The sequence below is a fragment of the Nicotiana sylvestris genome, chromosome 5, assembly GCF_000393655.2.
Source record: "Nicotiana sylvestris chromosome 5, ASM39365v2, whole genome shotgun sequence".
NCBI lineage: Eukaryota > Viridiplantae > Streptophyta > Magnoliopsida > Solanales > Solanaceae > Nicotiana > Nicotiana sylvestris.
This window is the reverse complement of record NC_091061.1, coordinates 140889128-140915596: the sequence shown is the minus strand read 5'-3', so window position 1 is coordinate 140915596 and position 26469 is coordinate 140889128. Positions and strand designations below refer to the sequence as shown.

Below are 26469 nucleotides of genomic sequence, written 5' to 3'. Positions count from 1 at the left end.
TCATAAGGAATCATCCAGGGATAAGCTACATGAAGATCCCAGCAGGTACCAAAGACTGGTTGGAACGCTATTGTATCTATCTATGACTAGGCCTGATAAGTGCAGGTATTAAGTCAATACATCCACTCTCCTAAAGCATCTCATATGGAAGCAACTTTAAGGGTAGTGAGGTATATCAAAGATGCTCCTAGTCTGGGATTGATCATGCCTATAGGACATACTGAGCAACTCGCTGCCTACTGTGACTTTGATTGGGGAGCATGCATAGAAACAAGAAGATCAGTCACTGGGTACTTAGTCAAGTTTGGAAGGTCCTTGATATCCTGGAAGTCCAAGAAGCAGAACACTGTCTCAAGAAGTTCTGCAAAATCTGAGTTTAAAAGCATGGCTGCATGTGCAATAGAAATCACATGGTTGGTAGGCTTGTTTAAAGAATTTGGAGTGAACATTCAGATGCCAGTGAAGATAATATCAGATAGCAAAGCTGCAATACAAATAGCAACTAATCATATATTCCATGAAAGGACAAAGCACATCGACATAGATTGTTATTTTGTTAGAGAAAGAAACAGCCAAGGACTGATACGAACTGAACATATTCATACTGAAGATCAACTAGCAGATCTGTTTACCAAGAGTTTAGGGAAGGCTCAACATCATCACTTACTGAACCAGCTTGGAGTCGAGAACTTGGTTAGATTATCAGCTTGAGGGGGAGTGTTAGCTAGACTAGACACAAGCTGAAAACTAGCCTTAGTTAGCAAGTAAACTTAATTGTAGTTAGGTAGTTAAAAGTTAGTTATGGTTAGGTGGTTAGTTGTTAGTTAATTTACTGTATATCTACAGTGTTCAGCGAATAGAAAGCACATGATTTGCATTTTCAATTTTCCCTCAATCTATTCTTTATCTTTCTCAATTCTCTCTCGTTAATGACTATGGCTGCTAACACCATTACTCAGCTATTCACCCTGACAAAAAAGTTTTTTTTTAAAAAAAAAAAAATACTTGCTGCATAAAGTATTTCGCGTTCATGCATGATCCGAAGAAGGGGAACACTCTAAGGAATGTAACGGAGATAATCTATCCTAATATAAATATTAATGGGTGATTTTACGGTTCGGGCCCATGACTTATAGGTGGACAATTTTATTGAAGCCCAAGCTCCATTGCAAAAAACTGAAAAAGTAAAAATTAGAGAGGAAAAAAAATCCAAATAGTTTTGTTCATTTGCTTAAGAAAACGTGTCAAGTGTACACGGCTAGTATTGAGACTTGCAAAAGTCATTCATATACAGTATGACAAAGGAAAAGGCTAGCGAAACTGCGAAAGGTGTGTGAACCGTGTGAAAGCCTAATGGCATTTCTGTAGTTAAATATAATCATAGGCCCTATTTATTTCCTATTATCTCTTTATATACGTATCTTATTTTTTATGACAACGAACGATACAATACATATCCACAGCACACAAACTAAAAGCCCCTGTATTTTTGCAAAATTTCCCAGCTTCCTCCTCCTACCAAATAGCTTGCTTTCTTATCTCCAAAAATCCTTCTTTTGTTCTCAGTTTACTTTACAAACCCAAGTTTGTATTGTTAATCGCCGTTCAGTTTCTGGAATGGATGATCGCAAAGAGGTAAAGAATTTTTTATTTTTTAAAAAAAAAAAAAAGAGAAAAAGTTTCTATCTTTATATGCATAGTTTGCTCTTTCTTGATTTTGCTTATTTCTTGCTGATTTTACTTTCATTATTTTCTTGAAAATTCAGAGTTGGAAAACAGTTTCTTGGTTTTCTTTTAATGAAGTTCATCATATACTTTGATTCCATGTTTTGCATTATCCACATGAACTAGGCTATACCCTTTGCTGAAACTTGATTTTTAAAAGCCTTTTGTTCCCTTATTTTTCTTAAATGTCTTGGTTTTTGTGTACTTTTTTGGGAGTATATGAATCTGAAGTCTAAACTTCTGCATCTTTGAATTTAGCGATGAGGTTTCTTTTTGTGGGTTAAAGTGTTTGTCTTTTTTGAATCTTGAATGTATTAGACCAACTAGAAAATCGTTGTGGTCAAGTTTATTCATCATGTGAACTAAAATATAATTTGGTAAAGATGTTGGGGGTTAGGGGAAAATGGGGACTTAATCAAAATTCTCAATTAGTTACTGGTGTCATGATCAACCTCAGCTGTAGAACTATTGTTTTAACTTTAAGATTAGTCAATCTTTTGGACTTTGAACTGTCACTGTTTGGCACAAATAGTTTAAAAAATGTTAGGTAAGTGGAAGGCAAAAAATTGTGTACCTAAATGTTAGGTAACTTGATCAAAAGTTTGCTGTCCCTTTTGTGGCAATAAATTCTGAATATGTAATTACTTCCTCTTAGATAAGCATAGTATATAAAAGATCTCAGTTAAGACTCAAGATTGTGTTTTAGTTACTACTTTGTTGTTGCATTTATGAGGAATGATCTTGGAGTTCTCTGGAAATTTACATGTTAATGAATTTTTTTCTTTTTGACAATGTATAATGTTAAGTGGGGTTAGAGGGCAGCCCGGTACACTAAGCTCCCGATATGTGCGGGATCCGGAGAAGGGCCAGACCACAAGGGTCTATTGTACGCAGCCTTACCCTGCATTTTTGCAAGAGGTTGTTTCCACAGCTCAAACTTGTGACCTCCTGGTCATGACAACAATTTTACCAGTTACGCAATGTTAAGTCGCCAATGTTAAGTGGGGTTGCCAAAAAATATTTTCTTGAAGTTACTAACTTAAGAAACAGTTAGGAGAATGATTGTTGATATGCAAATGATTAAGAATTGTTTTGGATTAACAGAAGACAGAACCATGGCTATCAGTGCCACAATTTGGAGACTGGGACCAAAAGGGTGTAATGCCAGATTACTCTATGGATTTCTCAAAGATAAGAGAGAATAGGAAACAGAACAAAAGGGATTTGTCAAGAGCAAGTCTTGGAAATGAGGAAGAGCTCATTTCTTCAACTAATAAAAATGCAAATACAGGTCATCATCACTCAGCCCACAGTGATGATCTCCATTTCCATCAAAACCACTCTCCAACTGTAAGTTCTTTTAAATGCATGTCTTCTTTACCCTTGTACTTTCCCATTTTTGTTTAATATGGTATTGAATACATGGATCGGACAAGTAGTTGGCTGTTATTAATAAAAGGGTGTCACAAATAGTATTTAGTGGGATACATATGGTGGGGCCATTGAGGGGACCAATGCTGACTAGTAGGTTTCATGCATTGACAACCTTACATTCTGCTAATATAACTATAGTACATTTTCTAAAATAATACAAGCTCATGATAACTTTCAGACTATGGAATAACAATTATTGTACGACCAAATATTTATTAATAATTCTTATGAGCTACTTATAACATTGGAATAAGGATAGAAATATTGGCCTTTTGTTTTGCCGTGTTCTTTTTTGGGAAGACTTAGTGTGAGAAGGACTAAGGTGTAATAATTGTTGTAAGGCTTAGTGTGAGATGGCTATATTTAATAGGGTTTTTGCATTAACCAATTTCTGATATGACACTTAATGCTGTTTTCTTTTTGATGCATTAGAAGTTCTAGACTTGCAAAATTGAAACCACTTAAACTTTTTAGTAGATACAAAAGGGAATAAAGCTTGTTTGTTTGATTGAATGTGGAGTCTCTCGTGCGTTGATTATGTGCCTGATTTTGTTCTAAGAGGTCAGAGGTTCAAACCTCAAGTAGCGCATATTTTGCTGAGGGTCTACCGGAAACAGCCTCTCTACCTTCTCAAGATAGGGGTAAGTTCTGCGTACACACACCTACCCTCCCTGACCTTTACACTTGGTTTGTTGTTGTTTGATTGAATGTCGTTCATATATTAAATGGTGGTTTAAATTGGGCACAAGTGCTGTTCTCATGTGGTTGGATAAGTGCCAAACTCACATGAATAATATAAGCAAGTTGCAAGAAAGTGATGCTTGCCTTATTTGGTAAGCAACCTTTATTGCCCACAAAAATTCTTTGAGCAAGTATCTATCCCTATTTCTCCAAAGCACATGCTATAAAGTGTGGACAAAAACATTGATATATTGCTGATTTAATGTCTCTTGAGTTGAAATATTTATCGGCAACAGTCTCTATACCTTCCCAAGGTAGGGATACTACCCTCCTCAGACCCCACTTGTGGTATTACACTGGGTTTGTTGTTGTTGAGTTGAAAAATTGATTGTTGCATAAGTTTTGCGCATATATTAGTATGATATTCTCATTCCTATGTTTTGAATTTTATTTGACAGACAAGAAGAAGCATTTTCAGCTACTTCAATTGCTGTGTGAAAGCTTGAAGGCTCATGGGATTGATTTCTGCGTATTTTTCTAACTTTCTCTGTAATGACAATGATAATGTTCCTTAGGTGAATTTTATTCCCCCTAATGTTTTTGAAGAAACTCTTCTGAGAAGTAGAAAGTATTGTGGCTTTTGATGATAAACTCCTCCTTGTCAAGTATAGGAATTGTGAATGTTGATTGTGATTATAATTCTTTTGTCCTATGTTTCTTTAGTACACCGACTTAAAAAAATCATTATTACAAGGAAAATAATGTTACAATAATTTTGGAGTTTTGTTCAAAATTTGGAAGTAGTTTTTCTTTAAGATTCTTTTGGAACAAAAACTTAGTTTTAGTCTTGTTACAAATTAAAACGTAATGGTTAAATTGAAAATTTTCTCAAGCACAAAGAAGTAACAGTAAAGAAGAAGAGAACGTAGTTATTAAAAAATTAGGTATCAGTTAATTTTTTTTAAAAAAATAAATATAAATTCAATGGGTGGCGCACGCCCCAACAACAACAACAACCCAGTATAATCCCACGTAGTGGGGTCTGGGGAGGGTAGTGTGTACGCAGACCTTACCCCTACCCTGGAGTAGAGAGGCTGTTTTCAAATAGACTCCTGGCATCCTTCCCTCCAAGAACTTCCCACCTTGCTCTTGGGGAGACTCGAACTCACAACCTCTTGATTGGAAGTGTACGCGCCCCCCGTTGAAACAAAACTTGGTTTCGGAACATGCTTTTAGCCTTTTTACAATCAGAACGTAATGGTTAAATTGAAGATCTTCTCATTATTGGATGGATCCCAAGATTTTAACATTGAAAATTCATCAAGCTTTTCCTTTTTTTTCTTTTTTGGAGCAGCTATTTTCTTGCCTCACTATGCTTGTCATACTCTCACTAATACATTTCACTTATTTTGAAATTGCCCTCATCGAATTATTCAAATGATAGTTTTACATGTTATGATATTTGTAAAAAGTAGACAGAAAGCGAATATTTGCCAAAAGGAATTGATTTTCTATTTTATTATTTTTAAAAATGGAGATGGTTCAGATTAACTCCTTTCCATTTCTACATTGTTTAAGGAAATAAAAACTTGAAATCAAACACTCAGAAATAGGAGTTCTTACTTGTTTACCTCTCCAAACGAGAGAATTGGAGCTGACCAATTCTACACGGTTATCCAAGATTTGGCAAAGTGGAAATCACAATTTTAGTCGTCGTTGATTTTTTGGATTTGCACAATAACGGAGACCACCTTTTTGTTCTCTCTTTTTTGGTAAGTGAATCAATTTAAGGGGAAGAGCAAAGTCAACATAAATACAACATGCTTAGGGGTCGTTTGGCTTGAATATGGTTTATGCTGGCATTAGTTATGCTGGGATTAGTTATCCTGGTATTGTTGTTTATCCACTGTTTGGTATATATTAAAAATGATAATTCCATAATTGGTAAGAAGAATGTATAAGTTAGACAGGTGCTAATTACCCCACCCTCTGCAAGGTATAAGTTATTCCGGTACTAATTTCAATCTCGGGATAACTTATACCTGGTTTGCTAACCAAACGAAGTATTATGGTGGTATTAAATTTGTATACCAGCGCTATACCTTTTTATACCTTGTACATAAGAAGGTATAGGATTGGTATAAAAATTTAATACCACCTTAATACTTTGTTTGGTTAGCAAACCAGGTATAAGTTATCCCGGGATTGAAATTAGTAGCGGAATAACTTATACCTTTTAGAGTGGGGAATTAGTGCTGGGATAACTTATACCTTCTTAGAAATTATGGAATTGTCATTTTTAATACAATATAAGGGGTCGTTTGGTACGAGGTATAAGAAGGTATAGTGCTGGTATAAAAATTTAATATCACCTTAATACTTCGTTTGGTTAGCAAATCAGGTATAAGTTATCCCAGGATTAAATTTAACACCGGGATAACTTATACCTTATAGAGGGTGGGGTAAGTAGCACCTGTATAACTTATACATTCTTCTTACAAATTATGCAGTTGTCATATTTAATACAACATACCAAACAATGGATAAAAAACAATCCCAGCATAACTTATACCAGTATAACTTATCCCGGCATAAGCCATACTCAAACCAAACGACCCTTTAGTGTATGAGAAACACAGTTGGATAATTTTATCGTCTCAAAAGATTAATTTAAATGCAATGTGACCATTTTCACGATTTTCCTTCTTCCCTAGGTGAGCTCTTTAAGTGTTGTCGTTTAAAGTTAGGTTCAAAAATTAAAACAAATAGGCAAATTAGAACTCATTACATTTGGTTGATTGTTGAGATCCTGTTGCAGTGTGTGCTCAGATCTCCTTTCCCCTCCGAAACAATGACTTGCTCTTAAATATGAGCCTTCTACCACCTTTATAAACAAATATAACTCTTTTAATTAGAGAAACAATTAGGTAATTCTTTTATGACTGAGTAATCTCACGGATCAGTGACGCATGGTTCAAAATTTGGTGGATAAATGAGCCTGTTCCTCCAGCATTCACTTAAATACACAAGATTTGAACCCGTGATGTGCACCTAATTTTGAGAAATAATGCAGTTACCGATGAGTGACTGGGTTTTTATGCTAGACCCTTAAAATTAACAAAGTTAACCTTCATAAAGTGAAGGTCATACATTAAATGGAAGTAGTATTGGGCAGGTTTGAAAGTCGTACCGAGTTCTGGCGCATTCAAATCTAGTAAATATTTGCTTACCTAAATATTCTGAAATCTGACGAAAGTTTAATACAGGTTGCATCAAATTAGATAGGAGCCAAACTAGAGATTTGGAAACTCCTACTCCTAGATTCTTTTTCCGACGCATGGAAAGCCCTGGTTTATGTAATGGAGATTTGAAGAAAGATTCAAACATAAAATCATCAAAAACACTAAAGTTCTCATGGAAAATTTTAGCGCCAGTTGGAGGCAACAGTGTATGAACAAACAAACCAAATTTTTGCAGTTTCAACTATCACCAACTGCTCCCTGGGGCAGGCTTTAGATGATACAGAGGACGATTAGCCAGCACACGCGCAGATTCACCATACAGCTTGTACGTGACAACATGCACAACAAGATTTACTTTGTTCAAACTAGATCTACCTACCGGAAAAAGGACAACTAAATCAAGGGATGCAATCTAGGACAAACCTCAACATGCGATGAAACCCTTTAGTGCTAGAGATCTGCATCAACTGCAGCATTCAAAGTACAAGTTCTACAATCACACCTTCTTGATGATTTGGACGACGTCTTCATCTTCTAGTTCATGTTCCTGGTACAGAACAAGTGTAAAGAACAGCATCCTAATTGCAGAAAATCTAGGAAGGGACAAGCGACAAAGAAACCAGTAGATAAAATGTAATACAAGCAGTTCAGAGTACTTACCCTGCCCACCCTCTGAGGTTTGTGTTTTGCACTTGAACCCCAAACCAGCGCACTGCAGCACCCAAGGCACATGATTGTTAAGATGATAGAAAATATCAGATCATACCAAACCTAAATGTTAACATTGTATGACAAACGATATGAAATCAAATGATGCGAGTCAATGGAAAAAGGTCCTCAAAGACAGCATTATGATCATGCAAGTTATCATAATCGCCGAAGGTCAAATGCTGATTTACCAAGTGAGGGGCAATGATAATAAAAAGCTTCGACCAAATGGATCAGGAGAGCACAGAAAAACTATGTTAAAACACAACAACTACGCTTCAATATGAAGCAAGTTGGCATCGACAAAGGCTATTTTAAGACTCATGACTGTAATTCTATCTGATTTGACCTTTATCAAATTATTTCTTTATCTGAAAATAGACCTGAAGGAATAACAATTATGCTTCATCAATCTTTTGACAGATAGAGTTCCTGTTTCTCACCACTAAACAAAACCAAACACAAAAAAGAAGGGGAAAATGGAAATCAGAGTTTTACTGCCACAGATCCCACAAGCTCAATAAGCATTTGACTAGCAGTGGGTGTGTTTTGTAGTGTGGTGAAGGTTTATATAGTCCTAACAATTTGCGAGTTTTCCAGTAACTAGCTCAAAAAGCATTTGATTTTTTTGAAGAATGTCAGGGAAGCTGTCTGGAGTTTGCAGTATCCTGCTCCTTTGGAGTTTCAGTAAATTACTGGAAACCTCAAACCCCCACCGGCCCACCCCCTCCCCCCACTCACACCCCGTTCTCCTTTTCTTTGCCATATTTGGGCCACAGAGAGAAGGCCCTTATTGAAGTATGCACAATTTTCCCTTGACGCACTTCCTATGCCCTCCTCATGTCTCCCTTGGAAATCCCTTTTCCTTACTTTGTAAAGAAGAATACCATACATCAAAAAAAAATTGCCATACTCGTCCTCTTGACAACACATGTGAAGGGTACTTATAACATCAATATAAGAAACTGTAAAGGGAAGAACTGTTGAAAGGAACACATACTATTTGAATTGTTTAACCATATCCTTGTGGATTCTGTCGCAGAAGTCCTCCACTGTCCTCCTCTTTGATGATAGAATTACTGGATCCTCATAGTCTGGATTCATTCCCTTCGGCTTAGTGTATATACGGGTTAGACTGAGATATTCCCAAATCTTCTCCAGCAAGCCATCAAGATTCCATTCCAAATGAGCACTGCAGGAAATCATATAAAAAGCATTTTACGATAAGATTGATAGATTCTTAAGTGAAGAGAAGACAACAACAACAACAACAACCCAGTATAATCCCACAACAAGTGGGGTCTGGGGAGGGTAGTGTGTACGCAGACCTTACCCGTACCCTAGGGTAGAGAGGCTGTTTCCAATACACCCTCGACATCCTTCCCTCCAAGAACTCCCCACCTTGCTCTTAGGGTGACTCGAACTCACAACCTCTTGGTTGGAAGTGGAGGGTGCTTACCATCAGATCAACCCACCTTGTCTTTAAGTGAAGAGAAGACATGAACTTAAAATGATTCCAGGAACTTCATTTCTCAGAGAATAAGGCAATGAAAAAAAACACAACAGAGAACTAAAACGGAAGCATAGATGACTAAAGACATGCACTACAGCAATTAACGAAATTTATCAGGCTTGAATTGAGTGTAACTTATAAAAATGTATAATAAGAGCTTCTTATATGAGAGTCTTAGTTACATACAATATGGGCGTAGTCATTCTCTACTACAAAAAGTAAGTACTACTCTACTAAAAATAACAAAAAGCATGCTCAGTTACTATCTTACTAAAGTTCAAAGAATCTATATATGTTGTGAATCTAGAAATATTATGAAATTATATTCCATTAATCCTTCTGAATTTCAACAGATGTGATGACAGGAAATCAGAGTAACCTCACCGAAAAGTAAATATAACCCAAAAAAAGATGGTTGTGAACCATACTAAAGTTCAAAGAATCTATATATGTTGTGAATCTAGAAATATTATGAAATTATATTCCATTAATCCTTCTCAATTTCAACAGATGTGATGACAGGAAATCAGAGTAACCTCACGAAAAGTAAATATAACCCAAAAAAAGATGGTTGTGAACCACAAGCAGGAAATGCATAGAACATTCATATCAATCCATAACTTTTGTAAGAGGTCCTTAACCCTGAACTCATGAAGTGATGGAGCCAATCCAATCGTCAAAAAAGATCTATCCAGCTAACACCTACTTGCCTCTTTACTCGACGGTGGCAGTTGAATCAATGTTTAGTAGAAGAACTAGTTCAAGTACACACATTACTTCAATAATGCTGTTTCAATATCGGCTACTTGATATTGATATGGTTTGCCAACCAAACGAAATCTAAGTCTGACCTTACTGGAAATATCAAAAGCAAAAAATTGACTTGAATAGGGTCAGCTACAACGAGAAGAACAATGTGTCAGCTTAAATAATGAATGGAGGGAATAAAGTGGCATACACAGTGCTAATCGAGATTTTACCAATATTGCGGAGTCTGATGTATGTTGATCATCAAGAATCTCAAGCTATATTAAAGAAGTGCATATTTCTTATATACTTTATCGAAGTATTAAGAAGTGAACATTTCTATTAGGCTTTCACCAATTTTATTCAATTCTTGTCACGGGTTCCTATATGTTGTTATCCGTGAAGCTTTTATTTACCGAAATCTGTAAATGATAGATGAAAAGAAACAAACACAAAACTTTTAAAAAAAAACGGATAACTACCTGATCGGACAATAATGGGGAAGTTTATCCAGAATCTCCAGCTCTTCCATTGTGATTTGATCAATTTTGTTCACAACATAGATGCAAGGTGTGTATACTCTACTGCCTTCAATGACATCAATAAGGTCATCAGCAGTTGCATCATACCTAAGATGAACATCAGCATTATGTATTCTGTATTCGCTGCATATGGCCTTTACGGTGTCGAGGTCTAAATGAGTATTGGTCACTGTTGATGTTAAATTGATCCCACCCTTCTCTTTCCTCCTGAATGTCAGATTAGGTGGTTCCTTGTTCAACCTAATAAAGGGAAGAGCACCAAGAATCGTGAATCAATAGGGGGGGAAAGGAAAAGCAGATTACACAAGGGGAACACAAACATTACAACAGTCTATTACCTGATGCCAAATCCCTCAAGCTCTTTCTCGATGAGACGTTTGTGAGTAATTGGTTTTATTGCATCAAGAACAATAAGTATACAATTGCAAGTCCTTGCAGTACTGATAACCTGTATTTGTCATCAATCACAAGATAAGTGATATTAAGGCCACCAACTACATCTTAATAAAACAAGAAATGAAGGTTGAAGACTCTCAAGTATCATGTCATACATCAATAATCACGAGTACACGGCAATTCATTTAGACCTATTTGTAAAAGCAAAGAGGAATGGGGGACAGAAATTTGAGGGAATGTGACTATTGTTGGCCGTGATATGGTGCATTTAGTTGACATGCAACACCAGATCATCCGCTTTCTTTGTGTAGTTCCACAATAGTTATCATGTCTTCAATATGGCCAAAATATTCAGGTCCTTCCTTAGTATAGCTATTCATTGAAGGTACAGGTAGAAAGGGGAAACGACCAATGTAAAGCTGGATGTAACTATGGCTTTATCAAGAAGTGGGTGTATTTACTTTGAGAGGTGTGCTTTAGTGGTTCCATATACTTCATTCCAACTTTTTATAATTTCATCCCATCTACTCCAAATTATTTGGCAATTTTTATTGGAGAAGAAGTTTAAGAAAGAAATTTTTTGATGCATAAGCTTAATATGTAAGAAGTACCAAAACTACCCTTTGATGTTTGTTTTTATATGCAATGGGGCCTACAACAACTCATGTCAATGGTAAATTAGGAACATAAAAGTTAAATAGTTTCTAAAAAACTAGATATAGCAAAGTTTACTCATTTTGCGACAAAAAAAGGAAAGAGTGTTAAGCAAATGAGAATGGAGGGTGTATTCAATGTGGAGAAAATACACAGATATTCTCTGGTATCTTCTTGACTGATCTTCATCATGATTGGAGAGAATTCATTTCAGGTACCATTTTCTTAGGTTTTAAATGTATCTACTTGCTTGTCTTGGATACAGAGTCCTTAAAATAAAATCTCTGTTTTCTTATGAAAAATATATGGTGCTAAAAAAATAATGAGATAGCTAAGAAGCAAACGCAACACTTTACCTGCCTTCCTCTACCTTTTCCATCCTTGGCACCCTCAATAATTCCTGGGAGATCCAACAACTACCAAAAAAATCGGGAAAGGGGATGAGCAAGAGAGTTTCATATTAAGCAAAATTATAGAATCAAACATTATGATGTTTTTTTTTTGATAAGTAGAATTAAACATTATGATGCTTGCGAGATGGATAATCCTATATGATGTGAACCACACACATTAAAGAAAAAGAAGAAATAAAGATATCAAGAGTAAAAGCTAAGTAGTAAAGAAAAAGAAGAAATAAAGATATCAAGAGTAAAAGCTAAGTAGTCTTTCACACTGTGCACCATGTGCCCTTCTTTACAATAAAGTTGATAAAAGAGTTTCATGAATTAGGAAAACTCAGTAATACTTCACTGCCTGGCACCTGTAACTTTAGTTTTTTTTTTTTATAAGGTAAATTGTATTAATCAAAAGGGAGAAAAAACTCTCGTATACGAGAAGTATAGCAAAAAGTAGAGAATTTACATCAAAACATGATCCTCTACAAAAGATGCCCAATCTTCTATACAAGTAGGGACTTTGGTTTTATTTACATCCTCCCAATTACAGGTATCTTTTTTTTTTTTTTTTTGAAAAGGTAACATGTTTGTATTAATATAAAAGGAAGCCTACACTAAACTAGTGTATCCTTCCATAATTACAAGAGGGAGTACAGAAGAGATTCTTGTTTTATTCTAGTCTAGTTCTCTGTTAAATCTCATAAAAAGTCTAAAACATCAAAAATACTTTCACATTCTTCTAAATACTCCTGTTTACACCAAAAAAAAAATAGAGAGTAGACCGCTCATCTTCAGCTTTTGTATAGGACTATGGTTGTCTTCAAAACACCTTTGATTCCTTTCCTTCCAAATTGTCCACCATATACAAGCAGGGACAATCTTCCATCTCTCTTTCTGACTGAATTGTTCATCATCTCTTTTCCAGCTAGCTAGAACTTCCCGGATTCTCCCAGGCATGACCCATCGAATCTCCCTCAGGTTGATGAATACCTTCCATAGTTGGTCAGTAACTCTGCAGTGCAAAAAAAGATGGTTGACTGTCTCCTCATGTTCTTCACATAAATAACATCTGGATCCCAACTGATATCCTCTCTTGATGAGGTTATCTTGTGTCAGAATTGCCTCTCTTGCTAAAAGCCAAGTAAAACATGCAACTTTGTATGGGATTTTAACTTTCCATATCAACTTCCAAGGCCAACAACCAATTTGGTTGTTAGAGTGGTTGTACTCCTTGTAAGCTAATCTAACAGAGAACCTGCCTTCTCTACCCCCTTGCCAGATCACACGATCCTCAATATTGGAAGTCCCTTTGAATTGTTCTAGAGTGTTATAGAAAGCTATCAATCTCTGAATTTCCCAATCATTTAGTAGTCTTCTATAAGTGAGGTTCCACCCTTGGCCTGTCCACACCTCTCCAACAGATGATCCTTGTTGTTGATTCAAGTTGTAAATATCCGAAAAAAGTTGCTTCAGAGTTCTTTGCCCAAGCCATATATCTTTCCAAAAAGATGTTTTCATTCCATTTCCAACTTTGAGGCTGGATTTGTTACTGAGCTTAGGCCAAAGATTTCTGATCGACCTCCACAAACTTACCCCATAAAGACTATTTACAGGTTTAGTTGTCCAATTTCCTTCCATCCCATACCTTGCCTTGATTACATTCTTCCACAAAGATTGCTCTGTTGTGGCAAACCTCCATAACCACTTCATCATCAAACTTTGGTTTTAGATTTTCAGATTCCTGATCCCCATTCCCCCTTCCTTCTTGCTGGCTGTAAGGATATCCCATCTGACCAGATGGATTTTGTTTTTTTCACTGCTGCCTTGACACAGGAAGTTTCTTCTCAGAACATCAAGTCTTTTCACTATACTTGCAGGCATTGGGAATAAGGACATCATGTAAGTAGGCATGGCGTCAAGAACATTGTTAATGAGGGTTAATCTTCCTCCCAAGGATAGATATTGGCTCTTCCAGCTAACTAACTTCTTCTCACATTTCTCTACTACTCCATTCCATATCCCTCTTTGATTTGCTTTTTGCCCCTAGTGGCATTCCCAGATAAGCAGTTGGCAAAACTCCTATTCTACCTCCAAGGATTCTCACCAAGCTATGTATCTCCATTACTTCATTAACTGGATAAATGAAACTCTTATTCTAGTTAATGTGTAATCTAGATATAACTTCAAAAAGAATGAAAACCACTCTCAGAGATAGCATTTGATCCCTACTAGCATCACAAAATACCAGTGTATCATCTGCATATTGCAAATGTGTGATTTCCAAGTAATCTGATTCCCTAGATTTCACCCTGAACCCCCTAATCTTGTTGTTAGCTTTGACAATTTTAAACAAGTTGTTTAAACCTTCCATTGCAAGAATAAATAAGAAGGGTGACACAGGGTCCCCCTGTCTCAATCCTCTTTGAGATGAGAAAAATCCAACAGGTGCACCATTAATCAGAATGGAAAATTTTACAGTGCTAATGCAGAATTTGATCCAGCTGATCCACCTTTCAGCAAAGCCTTCAGCAAGATTCCCAACAAAAACTCCCAGTTCAGGTGATCATAAGCCTTTTCTATGTCCAGCTTACACAAAATGCCCGAATTTTTGCTCTTCATTCTAGCATTTACACACTCATTAGCAATGAGAATAGCATCCATAATTTGCCTGCCTTTGATAAAGGCCATCTGCTGTGTATCCACCAATTTGCACATCACTTTTTTGAGTCTCTCTGTCAGTATCTTTGAAATTATTTTATAGATGCTACCTATCAGACTGATAGGTTTAAAGTCTTTCAATTCCTTGGCTCCCACTTTCTTTGGGATTAGAGCCACAAAGTTGGCATTGAAACTTTTTTCAAAGACTCCATTTTCTTGAAAATTCTGTACAGAAGCAATCACCTATGGACTGATCACTTCCCAACATTGAGTGTAGAAAGCCATAGTATAACCATCGGGGCCAGGAGCCTTGTCCCCTGCACATGCTTTGACACTCTCCCAGATTTCCTGTGGTTCAAAGGTGCTCAGTAGCATCTAGTTATCCTCTAGGCTAATGGTTGGGCATTCCCTTAAGTTACATTGTGGTCTCCACTCCTCAGTCTCTGCGTATAGGTTTTGATAAAAAGTGACTATCTCCTTCTTGATGTCTTCTGGATTCTCCATAGTTTCCCCATTAACTAGTAGCTTATCAATGTTGTTGTACCTTTTGTGAACATTTGCAGTTCTATGGAAAAACTTAGTATTTTTGTCTCCTTCTTTCAACCAAATAGTTCTAGACCTTTGCCTCCATGTTATCTCCTCCTTTCTAGCAATTTCCTCAAAATCCAACAGTAGAGTAGTTTTCTTATGAATTTCTTCATCATTTAGGATCCTAAGCTCTTGAGTCTCCTCTAGTTCAGCGAGTTGGCCGAGGATGTTCAATTTCTGCATATCCAAGTTACCTTGTGTTGATTTGCTCCACTCTTTAAGTTTCGCCTTCAAAGCTTTCAGTTTGAAAGCAAGGACATAATCAGGCCTACCAGCACAAGAGAAAGAATCCCACCAGTTTTTAATTATGTCCTTGAAGCCTTCAGTCAGCAACCACCAGTTCTCAAATTTGAAGTAAGATTTCATTGGTTCCCAATTCCCACATTGTAGCATCGGCGGGGAGTGGTATGAAGTGACCCTAGTTTTTAATTCTGTCCTTGAAGCTTTCAGTCAGCAGCCACCAGTTCTCAAATTTGAAGTAAGATTTCACTGGTCCCCAATTCCCACATAGCGGGAAGTGGTATGAAGTGACCCTGTGCAAGATTGACTGCTTAATATTTCTAAAGCCTTCATCCCATTCCTCAGACACCAGAAACCTATCCAACCTAGCAGCAATGTTATGATTAACCCCTTTCTTCCAAGTGAACTTCCCTCCTAGCAGCTGCAAGTCTACTAACCCCATATCCTTAATGAATCCTGTAAATTCCTCCATCGATCTGGTGAAATTATTACAATTCTTCTTCTCGGATGGAAACCTGACTGTATTAAAGTCCCCACACACTACCCAAGGACCAGTGAATAAACCCCTAGCAGCACCTAACTCCCACCATACTTTTTCTCTTTCAACTCTATCATTAGGAGCATATACACTAGACAAATGCCAATCAAACTCTTGTGACTTACCACTGAACTTACATGTGATGGAATACATACCCAATTATAAGGATATACTACTGTCCCACATGATAAGGATACCCCCAGTTCCATTTGCTTCTAACCGAACAAATTTCACCCACCTGTATGCCCATAGTTCTCTAACTATTTCCCTTATTTCCCCTAATATCTTGGACTCCTGAAAACAATAAACATCTGCTTTCCAGCTATGAACCATATTTTTTATCAACTCCCTCTTTCTAAATCTATTTAGACCCCTAACATTCCAAGATACAATTTTGATCATCATTCACTATCAATGGCTTTGTGCGGACTAATGCTTATTTTTACTGTCTGCATGGTGAAGAACACAGCTTTGCCGCCGGTCAGGAGCTCACTCTTAACATGTACAATTAAAAGAAAAGATAAGGGGGGAAATGACGAATGGAAGTTAATGTTGGGTTAATTTTGGGGAAATGGACCAATTCAGCCTTGAGGAGCCCAATGCTATGAATAGATACCATTTTTAAAAGAAATCTTATAAGAAGATGGTACATAACACCTCACAACTTAATCAGCACTTGACAGCCAAAAATAAAGGGCAGCTCCATGCACAAAACATCTCGCGTTCATGCAAGGCAGTGAACCCAAAATTTGCCATAAAAACTGGCTTTTTACACTGAAAGCATTTTATTTCATTTATTCCACATCTACTTATCTTTGACCATTTTCCTTCTTGAGGAAAGAGCTTCCACATTAAGGCCAGGTTAACTCACTTGGCTCCAACAATGCTATACATTAAGGGTGTTTGATTTACCTCACTAATAGAAATAATCTCAACATAAAATTCTGCTAAGTTAATATCTAGTATGGTTGGTTGTACAAGAAAAAAATAAATGCCACGTAACTCTATAAAGCGGTTGGTTGGCCTTATTATACTCTTGCATTGTTTATACATGCATAAGTTATGGGGTATGCACAACCTGGCTCAGATACCACGATTATTAAAAAGATACATGCATAATTTATGCGAAAATCTGTATGTTATTTTATGCAGTATAGAATGTGGAATAAGAATACATGTATTAGCCATACACGGATAAGAGTACAACAACAACAAACACATTCCCAGTGTATTCCCACAAATGGAGTTTAGGGAGGATAATGTGTACGCAACCTTACTCTACCTGGAGCGGGTAAAGAGGTTGTTTCTGATAGACCCTCAACTCCAGGCACGCAGAATCACAGCAGTAAGGAACAACAATACAGTAGTGAAAAAGTCATGAAAAGAAGCAGATAGCAACATAACCAATGCAGAAGCAACATCAGATAGTAACAGATATCTAAGAATAAGACAACGGGAATAATACTAAAACTACTGGTATGGAAAGGAAGTACACTTTATACCCCACTAATATTCTACCCTAATTCTCGACCTCCACAACTTTCTATCAACGTTCATGTCCTCGGTAAGCTAAGATGTGCCATGTCCTGCCTAATCATATCTCTCCAATACTTCTTCGGCCTTCCTCTACCTCTCCTAAAGTAACTAAGAGTAACTAAAGCAATCAATCCCTACATTATTATTCACCATATAAAAAATTCAATTTATTGTAATCTCTACATAACTAGTTCGTGAACAAATGACCAATAAGAGTACATTAAAGGCTCTTCCAGAAAAGGGATTTTCGGCTTCATCAGTGCTTCATATTAATAGGGAAGAATGCTCTTGTAATAAGGCAAGCCACAAATTGCAAGCAGTGCAGGTTCTAGGCAAAATTATACTGATACTCACTCTAGAGAGAATAGCAATAATTGCTTCTAGCTTATAAAAGGAAACACAATCACAACATTTAGCAAGTGATTCTAATATATAAGAGAAAACAATGTACATATGAAACCACAACTCTTTATTCTTATACTTTTTTTTTGGATAAGCGAAACCACGTCTTATATCTGGTGTCAACATAATCATAATTTGAACATACTCTCCCTTAAAACTGAGAAAAAGTACACTTCAAGAGACCAACAATTTAGATAACTTTTTTATAAGTTAATCGACAAGTTAGATAACTGCCTTCCCTCTGATTATCTGGATTATATAATTGAAGCTAAGACATTTACAGAAGCAACTAGTGGCTAATAAAACCTAGAAGCACATTTCAGGGAAGAATATCCTCCATGAGAAAATCTCATTGCAGAGTAACTAGTACAAACTGTTTTCATATTCTCCTTATTTATGATTACAAAAATCTACTTCCAAATATTTCTGGACACAAGTGAGCAAAATTAGTATCAGTATCCAAATAGATCAATTCCTATTCTCATCAAAAAAGCAGTACTCCTTCAAGTTGACAGTTTTATTTGCACAAGTAGCAAACTATATCTGAAGCGTTCTTAAGTGCCAGGTTCTAGAAAATCATGAAGGTTTTGTGATACCTGGATTTTAGCTCCTCGATACATGATGACACCAGGAATGCACGTTAAGGTGGTAAATTCATATGAAGCAACCTGTCAACCATAGAAGAGGGCTTGTTAGGAAAAGGCATAATGAAACCACCTTGCAACGTGAAGTTCCATTGTGTTTTTCCTAGAAGCGTCAAGCCAACAGAACAGGTTATATTTGCTTCGACAGCCGATTGTAGTAGCACAAATGACTCGTAATCAAAGGCAATTCACTACTTAGAAAAGAGTTGATTTTGCTTTAAAGATACGGATCTGACTAATGATCAATTACCTATATATTTTCTTGCCACTACTTTTAAAGTTCATTTGGTGGTCCCCAAAAAGTTAGAGCAGAAAAACAATCAACTCGAGAAATAGCTGATTTGCTTATTTCTTGACTTACGAGAATCAAAATTAAATGATGAAGCCTTTTCTCCCCTTGAAATGTTAATTTGTCTCTGATTAATGATCACAAGTTAAACCTTGGGATAAGAAATTAGATCTAACTTCCAAAATAGAGAACATAGTAAAAAGAAAAAACTCTTGCGCCCTTCCATCCATAAAAGAGGGAAAAAGGAAAGAGAAACACAAAATAATAATACGGGAAAACGCTATGTAAGAACAACGGACTAAGTTTCCAGAATACAAACCTGAGCAACTTGTGCTACTATATTTTATAGAGATTTCTAGCTAACACAGCGCATGTATTCATATTCACTAAGTTAAGCATTCAAATTGATCAAGTTAGGTACCCTGATTAGGAGACTGTTACACAACTATATTGCCACTTCACCTTACCTATTCTGTGATAAACTCAAGAATAGACTCAACTACCAAATCACTAAGCAAGCTATAGAATCACAATTTGACATTAAAAGAGTAACTTCCATGTGTAAATTCGTCCAACTTATATTCAAACAAGTTCTATGTTTCGTGCGTAGGTTCATCTTTTCAGACTCTACTTCATGCCGGTGCTACTACAGTACAGCCCATGGTAATGCTACTGTAGTGAAGAAGATCCACATCTAGTAATTAGTATATTTGCAGGTAGGAAATTTATATATCTTTCATGACTCAGAGTATCAGCACCACCTACTTTTAACAGTGTAACCTACCCACAAAGACTTCAAGCCAATTCTTTACTGTTGAATGTTATAAGCCACGAAAGCTAAGGAAAGAAGAATTCAAGAAAGCATCTTCATGCATCTGTAGAGCTAAAGCGATTAATTTGTTGCCCTCATGTTTCTCCTATTCTAGAAGATTTCTCACTTTTCCCTAATAAACTCATTATTAAATCTTTCATTATGCTCCTTGCTCAAAGACTACATTTCCCAGACTTCATAGTTCATAGAAAAGACTAAATTTCCTAGAAGAATTTTTTTTAGATGAAGTAAGGTGTTTCATTAATAAAAGGCATCAAGAAGATGCAAAGTTACAAAAGAACAAAAGCACTAGAGCACAAAAATACTAGTTTGTTAGCCCCTTTACATCATTTTTTTTCCTAGAAGAATTATATATATGTTCCTTTTGTCCCTCTTATTATTCATTTTAGAGTTCCAAAAATCATTTGTGAAGAGTACAACAACTCCTTATTTGAAGGATAAACTTCATTTTGCATCATTGTACTGCTTTCTCATCAATATAAAGTTCGTTATTCATGGTAAATCTTTTTCCTTCCAAAACCATATGAACTTTCAAATCACAAAAATTTGAAATCGTATCTGCCAATTCTCATCATCTTAAAGAGCATATGAGCCCGAGTATCACACTCATTTCCTCTAAAAGGGGGCTGAGTTCAGAAAAACTAAGTGTTTTTACATGGAAAACCTACCGATCAACCCCCCCCCCCCCACACACACACACACACACCCCAAAAAAAAAAAAAACACACACACACACCCCACGGGGCCAACCGTGGCTTTTCTACATTTTCCCCTTGGTAAGTTGTACCTCTGACCTCATGGTTCGAGCTGGAGGTCCCTTCCACTCGACCAGCCCTCTTGTAAAAATTCAGCAAAAAATTTAATTGGAATGTCATTTAAATATACTTTACACGTGCTTCTCATAAGTCATAATCTGACCTGATGCTTGATACCTCTGACAAATATATCGAGTGGATATTTCTTGATGGTACTGCCTCTACTATAAAAGAGTTGCCATCATTTCCTCATAATTATTCCAAGAAAAAGCTGATTTTTCAACTGAAAAGGATTCCATATGCTATTTGACACTTTAAAATTCAAACTTCTAAGAAGCTAATACAAAACCCTTTTTCATAATTACAGAACTGACACAATTTTACCTCTTATCGTACACTATTTCTTTATAAAGTAAATAATTATATTAATGATGGGGAAAACCTGTATACAAGCCGTATACTAAAAAAAAAAAAAGTAAAGAACCTACACTGCAATATGGTTCTGTACAAAAGAAACCCAATCATCTATACAATTATGGACCTCCTGGGTGAACCAAGAGACTGTTTTGCAATTTTCTTATCTACACTTCTGTTGGTCAAAAGAGAATTCATGAACTAAGAGAATCAAAGTACTAGATAACGAACTTAGATATCATTGGATGGTTACATACCTCAGAAAAAGTTCCAGTCAATTTGTTCAAGAGTGTCGACTTTCCAACTGAAGGAAAGCCCACTAAACCCACTCTTGCATCACCGCTTTTTGTAACATCAAAACCTTCTCCAGCTCCACCACCACCTTTTGATGTAGGTGTAAGAAGCTCCCTTCGAAGTTTTGCCAGTTTTGCCTAGCCATGCATTGCATTACAAAAGTATTAGGTTGTAGTACGAAAAACTAATCATACAATAAAATAACCATAGCAAGTAATTATAATTTTTATGCATGTTAACATTTAATGAGTGTGCGAAAATATATACTTGTTCTTCCCATGTTTACTGCACATATCTTTAACCAAAACCTAATGCAGAAATTCTGATATTATACCAATTAGATTTTCGGAAAAGAAAAAAATCGAGTTTTGGAGTTAGAGATGTGTTATAATGCTGTCAAACCACATCAACAGTTATATCAACAAGGTGTCCTATGCTAATCCGAGAAGCTCTTGAAGCTCCCTCGAAGGTTTGCCGGTTTTGCCTAACCACTCATTGTACTATTAAATAACCATAGCAAGTGAATTTAGTAAAATCTCTTTGTATTGATGGTAAATTTACCTAGTTATTTGTTAGCATGTTGCTATTTCAGTGAGTGTGAGAATACTCCTTTCATCCCACGTTACTGCATCTATGACTAACAAAAAACTAATATCAGAAATCTGATACTACACAAGTTTGGAGTTCTGGAAAAGAAAAGAAACATAAAGTTTTGGAGTTAGAGATGTGTTATAATGATGTCAAACCACACCAACAGTTATACATAGGACAATTATCCATGCTAATTCGAGCAGCTGTAAACGGGAAATGCCGCCGCTAATGGAAATGAAGCGAACAACAAGAAGTAGGTCAAGCAATTGGAGCCAAAAGGAGTACAGGATTAAAACATAGTTCGATGACTTTCTACCACAGAAAGAGTAAATGGAAAAGTTGCTAATAAAGAGGAAAAGAATATTAGAACGTTCTTTCATAGTAAATGACAGAGGAATGAATTATGTAATTCAAGAAGATAAGATCTAAACTAGCGTTAATTTTACGCATTACCTAAATATCACCTTATATGTTTTAAAGAACTCAAGACTGTTTGTGAAACAGATATTCTCAGATCAACCAGCATCTAAACTAGAGAAGACAACTAAAAGCATTGGAAGATTATATATGCACGGTATCTTGACAAACCTAGGGCAATTTTTTTTTGGGGGGGGTGGGGGGTGTTGCAATTTTTAGGCACATAATATTTCAACCCGATCATTACATTTGGACGACAGAAAAACACTTGACCCATATTTACTAGCATCAACCTATAATATGACATTTTAATAGAAATCATGATAAGCAAAAGAATAAATTAATTTTGGGTAAGAAAATATTTTCCAGTTGTTGGTTATGTCTCGTGTATGGTAAAGAGTCTTGATTAAAAACCTGATTATGGAAGGGAAAAAAAAATCCAAATATAACTTTAGAGTGATGTAAGCTCATGACATGTCAACAAATCCAAGAATGTGAAAAATCATACTTCCCTTTGTCTACAATAATGAACATAAAACATAAGCAACCCAACTGCATATCAATGACCCAACAATAAATTTCGTGTAACCTCAGAAACTAAACCAATCAAATATTTGTGACTGTGCTACCTTTAACAAACCGAGATGATGAGCAGTAGCTTTGTTCTTTTGGGTCTTAGCCATCTGCAAGCAAAGAGACAATTTCTCACTTTCTAGTCAACAGTAATATCTATTCGGCGTAAAGAAATAAAGGTGTCATATGGCCAAAGGCATAATTGAGCGAACACAAACTGAGCAAAGAAATATCTAGAATTTAATGAAAAGATGTAATCAACTTAGTTTAATCTGCTTCTCTGGGTGGTTGTTGTTGTTGTAATAGGTATGATTCAAGTACACATAAGAAGAATCGAATAGATCTATTAATATGGATTTTTCCTCTTTGACTTTAGATGCATGAACATTGAAAGTTCCAGGTCTACACAGCACGTTCAAAGTTTTAATTTTTGATAAAATATAACAATTAACCAAAGCTAATTGTGGATCAAGAAAGCCACTCATAATAGCTGATTTTGTTTTCGATTTAGTTAGGATATAAGAGTGAGGATAAATGGATTTAAATCTACGAGATATTTTAGGATAGCTCCATTTTCGAGTGGACTTAAAAGGTCCAATACTTATTTCTCGGGTTTCAAAATTATTGGGTTTCACCAGGGCACCTGAAACTTGATTGTCCATCATTTGATGTCATTCACTATGCTTTATGCAACATAATGAACTAACAATTTGAAAAATTATCTCGAGGCAGGGACAAATGCAGCAAAAACTTGCACTAAGCCATATAAGTTTATCCAAACCTTGCTATTAGTAAGTAATACTTATCAAATTAGGGACTCAGAATATGACTTTTCATGACGGTGGTGTCTAGACCAGTTTGCGTACACCTCGACTAGTTCACCTGGTACCTACTACCTCCTACCAGCCAGGGGCGGATCTACGTTGCTACAAGTTGTGTCATCCGACACCACATCGCTAAAAACTTGCACTAAGCCATATAAGTTTATCCAAACCTTGCTATTTAGTAAGTAATACTTATCAAATTAGGGACTCAGAATAAGACTTTTCATGACGGTGGTATCTAGACCAGTTTGCGTGCACCTCGACTAGTTCACCTGGTACCTACTACCTGCTACCAGCCAGGGGGCGGACCTACGTTGCTACAAGCGATATCATCCGACACCACATCGCTAAAATTTTCTACAAAATTATAGGTGATTGAAAAAAAGAAACATTAATAGCCATTGAGATGGCACTACTTTACAAACAAAATGGTTCCAGTCTGGTGGTCACTACTTCCAGCGAAGGAGGTCACAGGTTCCATTCCTGGCATAGGCGCTTACTCTCTTTTTTTTTTTACATATAATAACCTCAGAATGACACCAGGCCCAATCTGAGCAAAGGCTGTAGTACGATTCGGAGAAAGAATATGAAACAGAATCTAAAGGAACTCTTTGTTTAAACTTTAGGGCTCTTAATACTATTATAGAAAAACATATATCGTTGGCTTATATATTCTATACCTTTTTACTTAGTTCTGACTTCCTATTCCAATTCCGCACTCTCCTTTACCAGCTCCAACCTTGGGCGGCTCATCACGTACGATTCTCCATTAGATTCCCCCCCCCCCCCCAAAGAAATTTAAGTATATTTTCTAAATATCTTTTGGGACTAGTGTTAATAATTTATGATTTGGAATCTTGGAATAAAGAATATCACAATTGAGATTTAAACATAGGATCTATAGCAACTTTTGAGCCCCTTTCCTACTTTACTAGAATTTTTCCTAATGTCAAGGGAATTCAATTGTTTACATAAAACAAAAAAAATTGTTTTCATCCTAATTATGCAATATAATATCTAACAAAGGGATTCAGTTGAACTTGAACCCCTTTTCTCTACTTAGTTCCACCGCTTTGTCTCATTGTAGTAATTTGTTTACTGGTTCACTTTTTAAATTATCGACACCCCTTGTAAAAAATCATGCGTACGCCCCTGCTACCAGCTGATACCGGGTAATTCTGACTACCACAAATGGGAGAAATCACCTAATTCTATTGAGATTATAAGACCTCATAGTTCTCCTTGAGACTCAGAATGATATCTTTCCCATTCCATTGCCATTTATTTCTGAAATTCCATTATAGAAAATCAAGTATATACTTGTCCTTTTGTTTAGGAAATATAAGCACTATCCTTTCCCGTTTAATTTTTCTCATTGTCTTTTCCATTTCTCAGATAAATTTCATTTCAATTTTTTTAAGCAAAAAGATATAAGTTATTCATACAGCTATAAAAGCTTAGATAAAATTGATACAGTGATAGATAAAACTGAAATGATTAATTTCATTTTCAGACTATCATCTGAGTAATTTTTTTGCGTATATAAACAAAACGAAGCAATAAATCGTTGTGTTAGTTTTTTGATACCTCATCTTCGATATCTTTGATTTTCTGCATAACGGTCGCCATTGTTTGGTGGATTCGAACTCTCTGGAAAGTTTCGTCGGAACAAAGGGGCAGAGAGAAGAGGGACTTTAAAGACAGCGCTGAGAATTTAGGAGTTTTCCCCTGTGTGTGTGCGCGCTTTTGAGGTTTAGTGACGGAGAAAATGACAAAAATGATCCTTGTATTTGGTGTAGATTTAAAATGGTCTTTAATACACTTGAAGAGTAGTTGTGGTCCTTTAAGTTTGTTAAAATGAGCACTTCTGGTCTTCCAAAAAATATTACTCCTCCCGTTTCAATTGATGTAGTAAAGTTTGACTTGGTATGAAAATTTATAATTTTAAAAGCTAAAAACTTGTGGGATAATAATATTTGTGTGACTATAAAAGTGTCACGATCCAAATTATCACTTAATCGTGATGACATCTAACCCCAATATATTAGGTAAATCAAATAATAAATAATATAACTCGAATGAAAAAAATCATCAATAATCAATAAATAAAATAGCAAAAAATTCATACTACTATCCCAAAGATTGGTAGTACAAGTCATGAGCCAGTAAGATTAGATTTACAATGTTGGTACGAAGAAAATATAATATTTGCTTGAATATACATATATAGATTTTCAAATTCTAAACTACCATGAACAAGGTGATAGCTTCTAACTGGAACTTGAGTACATCCTCGTTTGCTTGCCTTCGACATCTACAAGAGCTTAGCTCCAAAATCTGCATGTAAGATGCAGAAGTATAGTATGAGTATAACCGACCATATGTACTTAGCAAGTAACGTGACTGAACTTGATGAAGTAGTGGCAAGGTTTTTAAGTCAAAAGGTACTCACTAATATAACTTGTGCAATTCGTAAACAAGAGAAATAACAAGAGAAAAGACAAGTAACAATGAAAAGTTAAATAAGAACACTGAACGAGGTAGAAGACGTACATCTAATAATAATAATAAGGTAGAAGGCATAAATGTAACAACGGTAAACAACAGAGGCGGATCCACCTTAGATCCTATGGTGCATGTGCACCCATTCTCTTTTGGCTTTAAGAGTGGATCTTTTGTACAAATTTTTTGAAATGCTGGTTCTATATTACAGTGTGAACCCATGGTAAAAAACAGACACTGGGTCCCTTTTCTTTTTCCCTCTGACGCTAGGTGCCTTAATGCTTATTTCATAGAGCTTCTGCGAAATTGCTAATTTCTTCACTGTTTTCTTTTTC

The 26469-nt window shown here is 36.0% G+C and overlaps 2 protein-coding genes across 4 annotated transcripts; one reads left to right on the top strand and one right to left on the bottom strand.

Annotated features, from left to right (window-relative positions):
- The first annotated feature begins 1429 nt into the window (after positions 1-1429).
- On the top strand, positions 1430-4491 carry LOC104223999 (uncharacterized). Of its 3 annotated transcripts, none has more exons than XM_009775546.2 (4): positions 1430-1635; positions 2830-3075; positions 3726-3800; positions 4299-4491. In XM_009775546.2, the coding sequence occupies exons 1-4, from the start codon at positions 1432-1434 to the stop codon at positions 4344-4346; spliced, it is 573 nt and encodes a 190-aa protein (XP_009773848.1). In that variant the 5' UTR covers positions 1430-1431; the 3' UTR covers positions 4347-4491. The 3 variants fall into 3 exon arrangements, with proteins under 3 accessions (XP_009773848.1, XP_009773847.1, XP_009773849.1); XM_009775545.2 differs by having other exon boundaries at positions 3719-3800; XM_009775547.2 differs by lacking the exon at positions 3726-3800 and having other exon boundaries at positions 1435-1635.
- A 2727-nt stretch (positions 4492-7218) lies between these two features.
- LOC104224000 (developmentally-regulated G-protein 3) lies at positions 7219-25388 on the bottom strand. Its single transcript, XM_009775548.2, has 10 exons — positions 25220-25388; positions 22865-22918; positions 21191-21364; positions 18596-18667; positions 11999-12058; positions 10931-11040; positions 10533-10832; positions 8791-8982; positions 7743-7794; positions 7219-7629 (listed from the first exon to the last, which is right to left on the bottom strand). Exons 1-10 carry the CDS (start codon positions 25259-25261, stop codon positions 7579-7581), a joined length of 1107 nt encoding a protein of 368 aa, XP_009773850.1. The 5' UTR covers positions 25262-25388; the 3' UTR covers positions 7219-7578.
- Positions 25389-26469: the final 1081 nt, after the last annotated feature.